The sequence below is a fragment of the Somniosus microcephalus genome, chromosome 7 (genome assembly GCF_052327205.1).
Source record: "Somniosus microcephalus isolate GS21.2 chromosome 7, FLI_Smic_1.0, whole genome shotgun sequence".
In the NCBI taxonomy this organism is placed as follows: Eukaryota; Metazoa; Chordata; class Chondrichthyes; order Squaliformes; family Somniosidae; genus Somniosus; species Somniosus microcephalus.
The window spans coordinates 158,341,304-158,356,156 of NC_140993.1; the positions used below are offsets into that span (position 1 = coordinate 158,341,304).

Sequence of the window (14,853 nt, forward strand, 5' to 3'; positions counted from 1 at the left end):
CATTCATTTTCTCGCTATGATACACCTTGGGATATTTTTCTATGTTAAAGACACAATATACATGGAAGCTATTTCTGCTGTTGTGTTGGAGAGAGAGAGAGAAAATCATCAATTTTTAGACCGGGAATTCCAAGCTTCCTGGGATGGTTATTCTGCACCTAAAATAAACACATGCTTAAAATGAATTATGTGATTACTTGGGTCACCATTTTTCCTTTATTTCCCATTTCTGCTTTTTATCTCCTTCCCTATTCTTTCTGTTCCTTCTTTATATTATTAACTTTAGTTCTAACTAATTTCCCCTATTTTTCCCTTTCAACTTAAAAATATATTAAGCATTTTTTCTTATGTTCTTCCTCTGTCTCTTATCCATTTTGGAAGTGGGAACCTCTGATTGGCTGAAAACTGTCTTCAGAGACTAATTTTTAAGCCACCAGTCTAAAGATTACCTTAAGTGACCATGGCAACTGGTTTAAAGCAACAAACCAGGAAACACAATTACAGAACCAGTAATCTGGTTTGTGTCATTGATAGTCCAATCATGCCCAGTTATAAATAACATATTTGTAGTACTCTGCGGATTTATATTACAAACTAAGGAATATTTGTATTTATATAATGTATTACACGTCTCTCAGAAATGTCTCCACATACAATGAATGTCACATACAATGAATGTCACTCTTTCTTCTGTGTCAGGATGTTGTGCATTCAAGTACCACTTCAGGATTTTAGCACATATTCTAAGCTGATATCCTAGTGCCGTACTGAGGGGTACCTCATTGCTGGAGATGCTGTCCTTTGGATAAGATATTAACTTGAAGTCCTATCTACTAGTTCAAGTGGATAGGACTATTCAAAGAAGAGCAGTAAGTTCTCCTTGTGCCAATATTACTCCCTCAACCAACACTATCTAAACCAATCAACTGGTCATTCACCTTATTGCTGTTTGTGGCAAAATAACAGCTGTGTATCCCGACATATCAATAGTCTCTGCCCTTTAAAATGTTGCAAACTACTAACAATAAGGCAATTAAAAACAGTAAATGATAATAATAATTAAGAGTGCAAAACCACCATATTGCATTTTGGCAGACTGCAGCTGCACATTCCTGCCCACCTGCAAATTTGTACCCAATTTTTCAACAGCTCCATGTTGACAGAAATAGGACCAGCTGCATTGGTGAATCAACAATGCCTTAACTAAAAAAAGTATTTGGAGGAATAGGGTACATTACACTTACATTAACAAGTATGGGCTCTAAACTTTCTTGTCAGTTTTCAATGGATGTAAGATGATCTCTACAACTTGAAAGCTGTTATAATCTTCCATCAATAGATATCAGAATATTTTGTCCATCCTGACTCATGGGGACCAGTATCGATGTGAATTAAGTTTTTAACATATATGTTTAAAACATTTTTATTTTTGTGTGGGAGGCCAAATTGACAACTGAATTCTCACTACGTTCTAGCCATGACATTATGGCTGATTTATGTACCAATGGAAATAGTAGGAATTCCCATTCAGACAAACATAACACAGAGAAACCTCAACAAATAAAAGAAACTTCATCTTGATTTCCTGCCCCAGTCCTCCATTCCATCAGTAGAAAGTATTTTCAGGGATATTCTTGAGTTAATGATTAATTAAACTAAAGATTGAACAAAGGCAGCTTTATTGCTGAGTTAATTCATCCTTCCACTAATCACCTATCAATGATAAAACAAACAATTCTGTAATGAGCTGTTTTGGGCATGGGTCACATTTAATAATAAAGTCCAGCCATAAGAAAATCACCACTTACTTCTAAATCGTTAAAAAACAGATGTGTATCTGCCAAGTTGAAGATCATTTCTTCCATTCGTAGCCCAAGTGACACTGATGTAGGTGGATCCTGTAAACAAAAGTGCAGATAAGGAAACAGAATTCATAGGCTAAAGCAGGCGGCCCTAACTTTTTGTCTTTGTGGATCACTTAGATGCATACTATAGATTGTCAGGGGCTATATTTAAAATTGAAATTGAAATCTCAAGCTTTTGATACGAACAGATCTTGTTGTTCTGATTTGAGATTTATCCACAAATGCTAAGAGCTGCCCTTTTCAAACCTCCAGCCCCACAAAATTCAAACAACCAACCAGCCCAAATTGCACAGAATTGTCTGAGCTTTGTTGACTGGATTGCTAGCGGTCGAGGCCACGTTTGGCAATAGTTTGGACACCTGTGGACTAAAGAAGTGGAGCTAAAGTCAATATTCAATGCACATCTTTGAAAGAGACGAGTTTTTGGATCTATTCAGCTTCCTAGAAGATTTTAACAATACCGAGTTTATATGATTATGAGTTACATATTCTAACCAAAGCTGAGCCTTGCCCTGTTAAAGTGCTCAGTGCTATTGATGATTCCTGTCTGTATGTAACATCCATTGAAAGTTGATGTGGTTTAAGCTTCAAACTGTAAAAACAGCCATCAATCATTTACTTTTATTAAAGTTAAAAGTAGAAGGTAATACTTTGGAAATAAAGCATGTTGTGTCTTATTTACCATTTCAAATTTAAAATATAGTAATGTCTGAAATACAGATATGAAGAGAAACAATAATGGTAATAGGATTTTGATTAGAGGATTGGAGAAACAAGCTGGACAAAATGTTTTTTTCTCATTTTCTTGGAAAATTTTAGCAGAGAGAGACCCAGTTCTGTCATGTCTAAATGGATGCATCTAAATGGATATATGCAACAAGATAACAGAATTTAATATAATAATCACGTTAAGGTCAAATCATTTTTAGTATCGTATCACAGCACAATGAGTGCTGATAATCCTACTTATTCCTAACTAAAGTAAAATAAATACAATTTATTGCTTAATTAACTAAAAACCCAGTGCTTTTTAAATCACAACCCACCACAAGATTGTTATCTATGATTCCTGCCCTGTTAAACAATCCCTCTGTCCACCTCTGGAGTTCTTAAATCTTGCATGAGCTTTACAGAAAGAAAATACAGGGCGAGGTTTATGTAATTATCAACGTTTACATTCTACAACATTATCTTACCCAGAAAATTATGGTCTCATCAGTGTTATGCTCGTGGGGATTTTTAGCTTAAATATTTGAGCCCTGATTTTAACTCCCTGCGGCTAATGAGAACGGGGTATGCAGGGGGTTAAAATATCAGCAACGTGGCACTCACCAGAGCCACACTGCACACAAACCCCACGCCAGTTGAACAGATTTGTTTCAGGCACTGTGTGGCCCTCGCCCCAGGTGGGCAGACAGGAAACAGGAGCAGGTACTGTTCACAGTTTTTCCCACTGTTCTCTAGGCTGGAGGCACTGTCTGAAGATGATTGCAGGGTGAAGTGGGTGCAGTCAATGATGCCCTGGACATGGGAAAATTCTGTAATCTAAGCAAACCTCAGAGCTCTATCCTGCTGCTTCCAGATGTCTATGGGTAATATGCTAAAAGTATGTGTTCTGCCAAACATGGTGTCAGTCACTTTTTTAGTGCAAATATGAACTGCAGGCTGATTCATGTTGCTGATATCTCCTAGAAGGAGTAGGAGGCAAAGTTGAGGGCTGCAGTGACCTTGACTGCAACAGGCAATGCTGTGCTAAATCTGGCAGTTGGTTATAGGTCCTGTTGCAGGAGGTGACACAACTGTATGACAGTCTTTCTAAAGAAGCTCAACCTCCAGATGCACTGCTCCTTTGAGAAGTGCATGTATGTTGTCCTGGGCCTACAAACTCTGGGAGGGTAAGGATTCCTGCGAGCATGCGTCCTTTGGTTTGTTCTCCCTGTAGGTCCAGCTCTGTGTACTCCTTCCTCGTGATCCTTCTCCTCATCATCTTTCTCTAGCCTGAGTGGAATTGCCAGAAGAACTCCCATGATGAAAAAGTGCATTGCCAGGAGCCCCGTAAGAGTTGAGAATGTTGTACAGGCTTTACAACCACTTTGAAATGGTCTAAGTAGCCAAAAACCACAATGTAATAGAATCAAAATGTCTATCTAAACTTTCCAGCATTTTACCTGAAAGCAGCTCAGAATCCCCTTAAATAGCGCTGAAAATGAATGGCTTCCTACTGGCTTGTTAAGCCCATGGTTGGGGAAATGACAATAGCAATGTGAGTGGCAAGCAAAATGGTGTAGGACCCTCATTTACACAAATGCATTTGGCTCTCACCCATTTCAAGTGTGAACGCTGGCCACCTAAATCGAGGCCTGCTTGAAAATTGCATTAGGTGGTCGTTAGATGCAAAATCAGTGCAGAGTTTGTTTTAATTTTTGGCCCGCTACTGCTCTGCACACACTGAAAAACTGGATAGTAAGCTGACAAATGCCTCCGCCCACCACCCCCCAGCTCCCCCATATACCTTTTATTGGAAAAGAGGGAAAGTCACATACAAATGTCTGAACAAGGATTAAAATAAACTTTGTTATAATATATTCAGTGGTAAGTTAGTTGAAATATTGCTTTGGTTGGTTTTGAAATAAGAGCTGGATGTTCACTGAATTTATTAATTGCTTCCACAGGTCACATTTCCCAAGCAACAAGAAAACTTCTATTTTACAGTTCAAAAGCTTTGTCTGATATCTTCAATTAAAATGAAGTTTCACTTATAATTAAGGCTGCAAAGGAATGAAATTGGGTTTAATCTACAACTAGGATTTATTTAAGTGGTCTGAGTCTCTAAAAGCTGTAATTATTCTGATGGCTTGGTGCTAAATGTGTTGTGCATCTATTGAGAACTAAGTGCTGCTGTATGATGGAAAGAAATTGTGCTCAACTGAACTCTCTTTTTTGTTAAAGCCACTAATTGAAAGCTAATCATTCGAAGTTGTAATACCACACTTAAGGAAAAATTTTACAATGCATACATGTTTACAAGGATTTGCAGTTCAATGTGACTATCTTAAAAGGTGTGGTTGAACTATGAACAAACCTTTGAGGGGGGTAAGGATTAAGCAAAAGGAGAAATGACAGCATGGTATAGAACCCTAAACAGAGCTCTGTTCTGTTCAGGAGAGGGTGGATTGAAAACATAGGCTGATTGCCATTTTTAATTTTACCTCACTGAATCACTCTCTTCAAAAATGTTGAAGAACAGGAATGATTCCTCACTGTAGTCTCACAATGAATAATGATTATTATAATCTTACAAGGAAAATAAAAAGACTAGGATTATTCCCACCTATTTTCTTTGTAACAAAATCTTTAATCAATAAAAAATAACCACAGGAAATTGTAAGCCAAAGTATTATAATAAATTTTCCCCTTAAGCATTTATTTTATTTGTATATATACAAGCATTGAAAAATAAACGTGAATCCACTTGTTTCCTACCAACGGCAAAGTCTCTTTTTTTGAGTAGTGAGATACAACACTAACTGTACAGGAAATTTGCAGATGCAACCATGCAAGAAAATGTCAGGCTTCAGCTGCTCTTTAGTTTTTGCACCTGCCTTCAGTCATCAGTGCTATCTACAGAATGTCAGCTTTTTCCCAGCTTCCAAAATCCAATCACCATGCAGCTGGTTTGAACTGTCAGGTTTATGCGCAAGAATTGCTGATGCCAATTGAGATAACTGATAAACAGAACAGATGAACCTTATACTATTTATAGTTTTTGCTCCGCAGCTAAGACATTGTTCAAGAACATTTGCAGTAATTCTGAAGGAAAACTCACAAAATAACATGGCTAACAAAAAATTCCCGTAAAATAGCCAGTGTCAAAAGCAATCTATGACTAAATAGTATGTAACTGCATTGAAAAAAGGCTTGTTGAAATTAGCTTGTTTCAAACAATTTTTTTCTCGACAATTTTATTTCTGGAACACACTCCCCAGCTGACGGTCGACCTCCACCAACACCTCCTCCAAATGACCATCATTCAAGTGTGAGGCCTGTCAGTGAGTGTTGGTAACCTATCTGATTGCAGGAGGCAATACAGCTGACCCAATCATGTCTTCATTCACCACCCCCAACCCATGCATTTCCGGCAGGAATAGTTTTGGGATTTTTTTGGGGTAGTCACAATTTTCTTACCAGCATTGAACAAAGTTCCAAACTCTGGCAAGTTGATTGCTTAACAAAAGTTCTTTCTAAGATAATGTATCCCATTGTAATTTAACCTTTCAAATCATTTTTGTGGCGGATGAAACATACAGAAGAAAGTGAGTTATTCCTGCCAAAATTGATTTTAACTTGTGCTATATGCACCACATTTTGGGTGGACTGTGAACTTACTGTCCAATCAGTATAGTATATGCAGCATTTTTGGCTCAATGTTCAGAGGCTTAGGGCTGGATTTTGATTCAGGGGCCGGCTGGGGTCGTGTAATCCGCATTTTGTGTTAGCCACGCGATTCTAAATCGATGTGGGAGAATGATGCGATTTTAACTTAATTGGCCAATTGAGTTCCAACGTGTGGGAACCCATGGCCAATGAGTTTTTCCAGTCTGAAAGTTGCCTTCGATGACATCATCATTGCTGCTGCATTTAAGGTCTGCAACAAGCCTTGCTTCTTCTGCAGACTGCCAACCTTTTGGCCTTTGCAGTGAGGGGGTCCTGGAGGAAGAATGGCCAGCCAGAGACCTAGGTCTGCTCACAGGTTCGATGACGTCGCCCTGCAGGCTTCAGTAGAGGGAGCAAGAGCATATAAAGAGGTGCTCTTCCCTTCTTCAGGGAGGAAGAAGCCTCCCCAGCAGACCAAGGCTGTGTGGATCCAGGTGGCAGAGGAGGTCAACTCATTGTCAGTAACCCGCAGAACCTGGCTTCAGTGCAGGAAGAGATTTCATGACCTTCTGCGCACTGGAAAAGTCAGTATGAATTTTCCATCACCCTCAATCTGATCCCCATTGCCTTTCCTCACCAGCACTCAGCTTTAGCAATCTCTTCCTCCACATCCCACTTGACACTGACATCCCTGCACCCTTACCCATTCCCTCTCTCTCTATGGTCACATTCACCTAACTATTCGATTATGCAGCCCTCACACCCCCTATCACTGCGATGCTATGAAAACAACTGACAACACACATGGCAGGCCCTTGGTCTTGCCACCTCACTCCATCTTTGTCTCCTTCGAAGCATCTATGCTATGGATTCTCTACACTCACTCCTTCATTCTCACTCAACCTCCACTTGTCTCCCTCATTGCAGGAAAAGAGAGCTCACAATAAGAGAGAAACAGCGAGGACAGGAGAAGGGCCACCCTCAGTAGCCCACCTCAACCCCTGGGAGGATGCTGTCCTGGAGATCGTGGGAGTGGAGGACGATGCGCAAGTGGGGGACGGACAGACGGGTGCATCACAGCAAGCTGGTGACAGAATAGTTTTCCATCTCTCTCAATGACATTGCATGAGTCGCTGATAATGATTCTGAAACTCTAACAGGTGGACTTATGATCATCTGCAATATGCAATGTGCATGTAACCTTGGCATTACATTTCTGACTCTTTCCTTTACTCCCCACAGGACCATCACAAGCACCCGTCCCCACTAGCCAGGAGAAACAGCCTGAGCATCCAGTCTCCTCAGAGGAAGCTGCAACCTGTGAGGGCACAGCGTCAGCAGAATTCAGCGCACCCAGCACCAGCGCAGACACTCACACCTCGGTGGGACCATCGCGAGATAGAGTAGTGTTGTCACCTGGTGTATCAAAGCTCACAAGTGAGCATCAGCAGATTGTGGAGACAGGGACAGCAGTGGAGAGTCCTAGTCAGAGGGCGCAGGACTCTGCCAGCTCGGCTCAGCTGCATGTCGACCCTCTGCCTCTGGGTCCATCCACAAGATCAGCGGTGCTGGAACTCCAGGAACAGATGCAGGAGTCTCTGGTAGGTTTTGTCTCCAGGGTCGCTGCGAGTGTGAAGCGAATGGAGGAGTCCATTGCGAACATGAGCAGAGCCTTAGTGGAGTCATTGGCGCATGAACGCATCACCATGGAAAGGATGGCAACCTCCATGGAGGTGATAAGTCACCAGAGTGCAGAAAACATGGTGAGTGTTCTGAATAGAATGACATCTCTGGAGGAACGATGGTCATCTATTGAACAGAGAAACCAGACCTTCATGGAAGTCCTTCTGAGTAGGACTGCCAGTGCAGATATGGGTCCCCATGGCCCCCCTGATGTGCAGCAAGGTGCTCTCAAGCCACTTCCAAGCGCTGAGGGGGACCTGACCCATGAGAGGGAAGTTGGTGGCAGACATCAAGGAAGTGGGGGCTCCTCTCCAAGTGCTCACACTTCCATGCCACTGCAAAGCCCTCAGTCAGAGCCCCACCAGAGTCCACACCCAACTGAGATCGGCGTCTCAACCCCTGCACAGCCGCAGGAGCAGCAGACTGTTGGCGAGCCCTCACAGGTTCGCAACCCCAGAGGACGCCCGCCAAAGGTGTCGAGACAGGAGCAGCAAGAAACTAAGCAAGGGGCCTCCACATCTGATGAAGCCACAGGGGAAGCACCACGTAGGAGCACGCGTAAGAGAAAGATACTTCACAAATAGTCACAAGGGTAGTCACTTGGGTGAAATTTGATGTTTTATGTTAAAAAGCCATCAGATGATTACTGTAAATAAAAAATCTGATGGCTACTGCTGTAGTTGTGGTGTGTATCATTTCAGGAATGGGACTTCCACATTGAGGGCTTAGGATTACTTGCAATTGTCAGTATGGTGGTCAAATTGCTAGGAATCCGCTGGTTCTTGGCCATTGTCGATGCTCAGGTAAGAAGCTACGAGGCAAAAGTGCTTGATTGGCTAGGCTAAGCAAATCTGGCCAAGATGAGTGCATTCCTTGCATCCCCAGCAGCAATGTTCTTGCGTACTGCTGCCGCTGGTTGATGAGCCTCTGCAAGATGTTCGTTTTCGCTCTCCTCCTCCTCCTCCTCATCTGCCATGTTGTGAAGTGCACAGCAAACCACGATGAATCTGGAGACCCTGGCTGCTGAGTACTGCAGGGCTCCACCTGATCTATCCAGGCATCTGAAGCGCATCTTCAGCAAACTGATGGTTTGCTCGATTATGGCTCTGGTGGACATGTGGCTGGAGTTGTAGCTCTCCTCAGCTTCGTTGCATGGGTTCCTCAATGGCGTCATTAGCCACGTCTTCAGGGGATAGCCCTTGTCTCCAAGTAGCCATCCGTTAAGTTGGTCTGGCTGACCGAATAGCGGAGGCACATAAGACTGGCGCAGTATGAAGGAGTCATGCCAACTGCCAGGGTACATGGCACAAACATGCAAAATTTCCTTCTTGTGGTCACACACCAGCTGAATGTTAAGGGAGTGGAAGCCCTTGCAGTTTACAGAAATACCTGGATTGCGATGGGGTGCCTTAAGGGCCACATGTGTGCTGTCAACGATGCCCTGCACCCTTGGAAAGCTTGCCAGATTAGCTAATCCAACCGCACGCACCATGACACTTGCTTGATCCTTGGTAAAATGGAGGTGATTGTGCGCGATGGCAAAGAGGGCATCGATTACCTGCGTGATGCAAGTGTGTGCGGCCGCCTGGGAGATGCCGCTGATGTCTGCTGCTGATCCCTGGAATGAGCCTGAGGCAAAAAAGTTGAGTGCAGTGGTGACTTTAACGGCCACTGGTAAGGGTTGTCCACCTGGTCCTCTGGCCTGCAGGTCTTGTTGCAGCATCGCGCAGATGTCACCAACTACCTCTCGCGAAAGGCGGAGCCACCTTTGGCACTGCTGCTCAGACATGTTGAGTAGCTGACCCTGTGTCTGTAGGTCCTGTTTGGGGGGTATCTCCTGCGCCAACGGGCTTCCATGCGCTGGCCCCTTCTGGCCTGTGCAGCTTCAGGTGGGTGAGCAGCAGCTTGGCGCTCCTGTTGTTGCTGCTGCTGTTGATGCTGCTGCTGTTGGTGCTGCTGTTGTTCCTGGTTCTGCTGGTGCAGTGGCTGGTCTTCGTCCTCAACTAATGTCCAGAAGGGAAGGAAATAAATGGCTCCCATGCTTCTGGTATATGCCTCAGTTGAGGAAGCGCTCAGTCAAGGTGGCGAGAGGGGTTTCCCAGGAGGTCACCCTGGTGATGGGTGTCAGGCTCCAAACTTCCACAGCTGTGGTTATACCTTCTAAAAGTTCCCCAGACCTGAGACTACAAAGTCCTGCCACCTGCAAATGATGGCTGATCAAATCTCCTCTTTAATGGTTGAGCTGCAACTGATAGTCAGCAATCCAATTGTGCTACTGCCAGGTTTCACCGTCGTGTTTCAGAACAGGTGTGTTTCACGTGGGAAAAGGGTTAAAATCGCAAAGGCCTTTCAAAATGGCATTATAGAGGCAATTTAGTGCTTGTTTAGGGCCTTAACGGCCTATCCTGCCTCTTGGAGGCAGGACGGAGACGGGACCATTAGACACGAATTAATGAAAATTGCTTGGAAGCGGGGTTGGGCCCGCACGCCAGTTTTTGCAATTTTAACCCCCCACATGCCTCCAATCCCACCTCCACGGCCTTGAAAAGGAACACGTGGTGTCCGCCAGTGTGTTTGAGGCCTTCCACGACTGGTGAGCACTGCAGGGACTGGAGTGTATACTGGACACTGGAAATAATATTATTATTTATGTTTATAAGTTTCCTATTTTTATAGTTTAGTTTGTTATTAGTTGTGACCCTCTAAAAAGGGGTCATTTTTGCTTGTTTTTTGTTTGATGCCACTGTCTCCTTATTGATTTATTTAGAAAAGGAATACCCTGTTGCTAATTTTCTTAATCTGTCATAATTGTTCCCGTGGTCATGAGTTTGTAGGTAAGTGTCTATTGGTGTGTGATTGTACAAAGGTAGATTGAAACCAAAACTAGACACACTACTGACCTTGGAAACTCTATTTCCAACATTTCTCCAATCCAAGCAACACCCAATAGCCAAAACGATTTATTTCCTGTCTGTTAAACAACGTTCTATCTATGCTGCTACATTTCATCTTAAACTATATGCTGGAATGTTTATAATTAGCTTCATGTGAGACAACTTCTAGAAATCCATATACAGGAAACTCTGGTATCCGGCACCACAGGAAACTCTGGTATCCGGCACCGACGGGACTGGGATGGTGCCGGTTGATTAAAAATTCCAGATGACGGAGAGGGTTATCTACCCAGGCTATTTTTAACAAACAAAAATAAAAAATCAAGAAATGTGCAGTGTACAGTAATTGGGTACTCACCGACAGAATGTTGTGTTAAATGGATGGTGGAAGATGCTTGATTAAGTACAGTACTGCCAGTTGAGGGTAATCCATAACTCTTTAATTACTTCCGACAGCGCCAAGAAGCCAAGTAGTGGCAGTTTGGAGAACTACCCCCACTGACTAACTCGGCCACCGCGGGAGTCTCGGACTCGGCAACATTTCCGGTTATTGAGGTGTTGTTTTTGGAGTATGAATTTTGCCGGTTAATAGAAAATTCTGCATATTTAGGTGCCGTTTAAACAAGAGTTTCCTGTACATAGTTGCCAATTATGTGCTTTTGGCGTGGCCTCTAGGGTGAGTAAATGTCTTAAAAATACCAATAGTTTTTAATACAGTATTAATAATTTAACAAAAAATACTCATCCCAGAATGCTGGTATTGCCTTCAGCAGAGATGGATTCTATGCTCACTCAGTAAAGAATATTTGAGTTTTTCTAACATCTTCTGGTATTGCTGCCATTCTGGGGCTGCTTTCCTCAGCTTCACAACATCAGGGCAGCACTAGCTGTGGAGAATAGTATGGTACAATCCAGCACAATGTGAGTGGCCACCGGGTTTACAGAGCAAACACTAAGCAAATGGCCGCTACACGCCTAGGGTTGCCAACCCTTCAGGAATTGAAGATTAATCTCAAGGACACTGCTGCAAGCATCCCGGGAGAAAAATCATAGGAGAACTAAACAAAATTGTGTTTTGTTTCATTTTCTTTGAGCACTTTCATTTATTAGTTGCTAGCTGGAGTGCCCGGCGGTGCCGAGGCTTTTTCGAGGGCATGTTGTTGTTGGAAGAGAGAGCGACTGGGGGGGAAGAGAGAGAGCGACTGGGGAGGAAGAGAGAGAGCGATTGGGGGGGAAGAGGGAGAGTGACTGGGGGGGAAGAGAGAGAGCGACTGGGGGGGAAGAGAGAGAGCGACTGGGGGGGAAGAGAAAGAGCGACTGGGGGGGAAGAGAGAGAGCGACTGGGGGGGAAGAGAGAGAGCGACTGGGGGGAAGAGAGAGAGCGACTGGGGGGAAGAGAGAGCGACTGGGGGGAAGAGAGAGAGCGACTGGGGGGAAGAGAGAGAGCGACTGGGGGGAAGGGGGGGAAAGGGGGGAAGGGGGGGAAAGGGGAGGGGTGGAAGGGGAGGGGGGAAAGGGGAGGGGAGGGGTGAAAGGGGAGGGGAGGGGGGAAAGGGGAGAGGAGGGGGGAAAGGGGAGGGGGTGGAAAGGGGAGGGGGGAAGGGGAGGGGGTGGAAAGGGGAGGGGGGAAAGGGAAGGGGAGGGGAAGGGGGGAAGGGGGGAAAGGGGAGGGGAGGGAAGGGGGGAAAGGGGAGGGGGGGAAGGTGGAGTGCAGGGAGGAAGGGGGGAAGGGGAGGGGAGGGAAAGGGGAGGGAAAGGGGAGGGGAGGGGGGGAAAGGGGAGGGGAGGGGAGAAAGGGGGGGAGGGGGAGGGGGGAAAGGGGAGGGGAGGGGAGGGGGAAAGGGGGGGAGGGGGAGGGGGAGGAAGGGGGAGGGGGAGGAAAGGGGGGGAGGAAGGGGAGGAAGGGGAGGGGGGAGGAAGGGGGGAGGGGGAGGGGGGAGGAAGGGGAGGGGGAGGGGGGAGTGGGAGGGGGGAAGGGAAGGGGAGGGGGAGGGAAGGGGAGGGGGAGGGGGCGGGAGGTGGGGGGGAGGGGGGAGGGGGGAGGGGGAGAGGGGAGGGGGAGAGGGAGGGGAGGGGGAGAGTGGGGGAGGGGGAGAGGAGGGGGAGGGGAGGGGGGAGAGGAGGGGAGGGGGAGAGGGGTGGGGGAGGTGGGGGAAGGAGGGGGGAGAAAGGGAGGGGGGAGCCAGCAGACCCTCTCCCCTCTGCCAGCGATGGCTCCGCTGAGCTCCGTGCCGCCCCACGCACTGACATGCCGAGCGCAGCGCCCCGGTCAGCCCGAGCCCCGCCCTCCCGAGGCTGGGCTTGAGATGGACGATTGCGGCTGGCTGGGCCCGGTTGCCTTGGTAACTCTCCTCCCCTCTCCGCCTGCCGATCTCCGGGACCGGGCCTGAGCGGCTTGAGACGGCCGATTGCGGCTGGCGAGCCCGGTTGCCGGGGTAAGCCTCTCCGCTCCCGCTCCCCCTCCTCTCCCGAGCCCCGCCCCCACCCGCTAACCTGCTCGCTTCCCTCTGGCCGCGCTCTGTGTGGAGGTGCGCGTGCGCCGTGCAGTGCGAGCAGCTTGCAGTGAGCCCAGCCAGCCTTTACCAAGATGGCTGGCCGCTGGTTCGGAATCGGGCCCAGCGGGGGGGGTGGGGGGTGAGGGGTGGGAGGAGCTTGCCACAAAACAATTGCCTAGGGTCCAGCATGGTTGGCAACAGACGCCCAGGCTTCAAGGCCTACCTGCAAAAACAGGGAAAGGTAGGAAAATTAATGAGATTAGATAAAAGATTTAGAAAGTAATTAACTTTTTTTTAAAACAATATGGCGTAGAAATTGGGTTGGGGCGCCAAAGTGGCGCAAAATTCGCCTGTGCGCAGGATTTAGCGCAGCGATCGGAGTAATACCGATCACCAGAAATTCAGTTTCAGTGCCGCTCGAGGGACACGGGGCGAGGCTCGAGGCGCTCCCCGTCCCTCTTAGGGCGCTGAAACTGATTATCGCAGCGCAACGTGCCGCAATGCTGCGGCACGGCACCCTGCGGTACTGCAGGCCTTCCTCCCACTGTTAAGGGGGAGGTGCCTGCAACAGCGCGATCCCCGCTCGCGAGTGCCGGCAAATGAGCCCGGCACCAAGGAGAAGTGCCGGGCTCTCGGGAAACAGCCGGCAATGCCGGGGGGGGTGGTTAGGAGGCCAGGGACGGAGGTGCTGGCAGGTGGCCGCCAAAAAAGCAGCCGCCCCGCACCTCCACCTTAACTTGCGCCGCTGCCGGCACAGTAAGGCCCCGTGAACCGGGCGCGGGTAGCGAGCGGCGCAACTGCGGCGTTCGCTACCAAATATCGCGAACGGGGCACGAATGGGGCGCTGCGCACACCGATGACGTCCTCGGTGGTGGCGCAGTGCAAAAGCCTAACGCCACCATTAGCGCCCCTACTTAATATCGCGGGAGACGCAGCCAGTGGCGCTACAGCCACTGACTGCCTCTTTAGGCGCTAACAGGTGGCGCTACTCACCCAATTTCTCCCCCTATGTGTTTTAAAAGCAACTTTTTTTTTAAAGACGCAGAAAGCGCGAAAAAGAAATGAAAAGTTTGGAATCAAGATGCCGGCGACTCACCTTGGTTCAGAACGATAAGGCCCGCCCACACACGCACCGATTGGTCGACCATCAGGTCACCGAAGCATAGGATTGGTCAATCGTCCCGTCACTCGAATTTAGGAGGGCCCGCCTGCACGCGCCAGGAACTCGCCCCCGCCATGCAGCGATTGGTCGACCGTCGGGTCGCTCGACCGTACGATTGGTCGACCTCAACGTCACTCTATTGCTAATGAGCGGATAATGAGATGCTAATGAGCGGAATTTTGAACATTGTTTGGATACCGCGGGCGCAATTTTTGTCTCGCCGAAACGTATATACGCTTATGACCGTTCCGGAATTGTAAGCTTTCTTTTGATGTAACACACATTCTATATGCTCTATAACTTTAAAGTGTATAGCCGGACAGACACACCGAAGGACAGACAGACAGACAGATGTATCCTTTTACATATATAGACTAGCT

General features: G+C 46.9%; 1 protein-coding gene across 2 annotated transcripts in view; it reads right to left on the reverse strand.

The window, feature by feature from the left end:
* eya1 (EYA transcriptional coactivator and phosphatase 1) overlaps positions 1–14,853 on the reverse strand; it is a 296,767-nt gene that overhangs the window by 108,824 nt on the left and 173,090 nt on the right. For both annotated transcript variants that reach the window (XM_085993147.1, XM_085993148.1), the window contains one exon: positions 1,809–1,898. In XM_085993147.1, the coding sequence (XP_085849273.1) occupies positions 1,809–1,898 (90 nt within the window). The remainder of the gene's footprint in view (positions 1–1,808; positions 1,899–14,853) is intronic.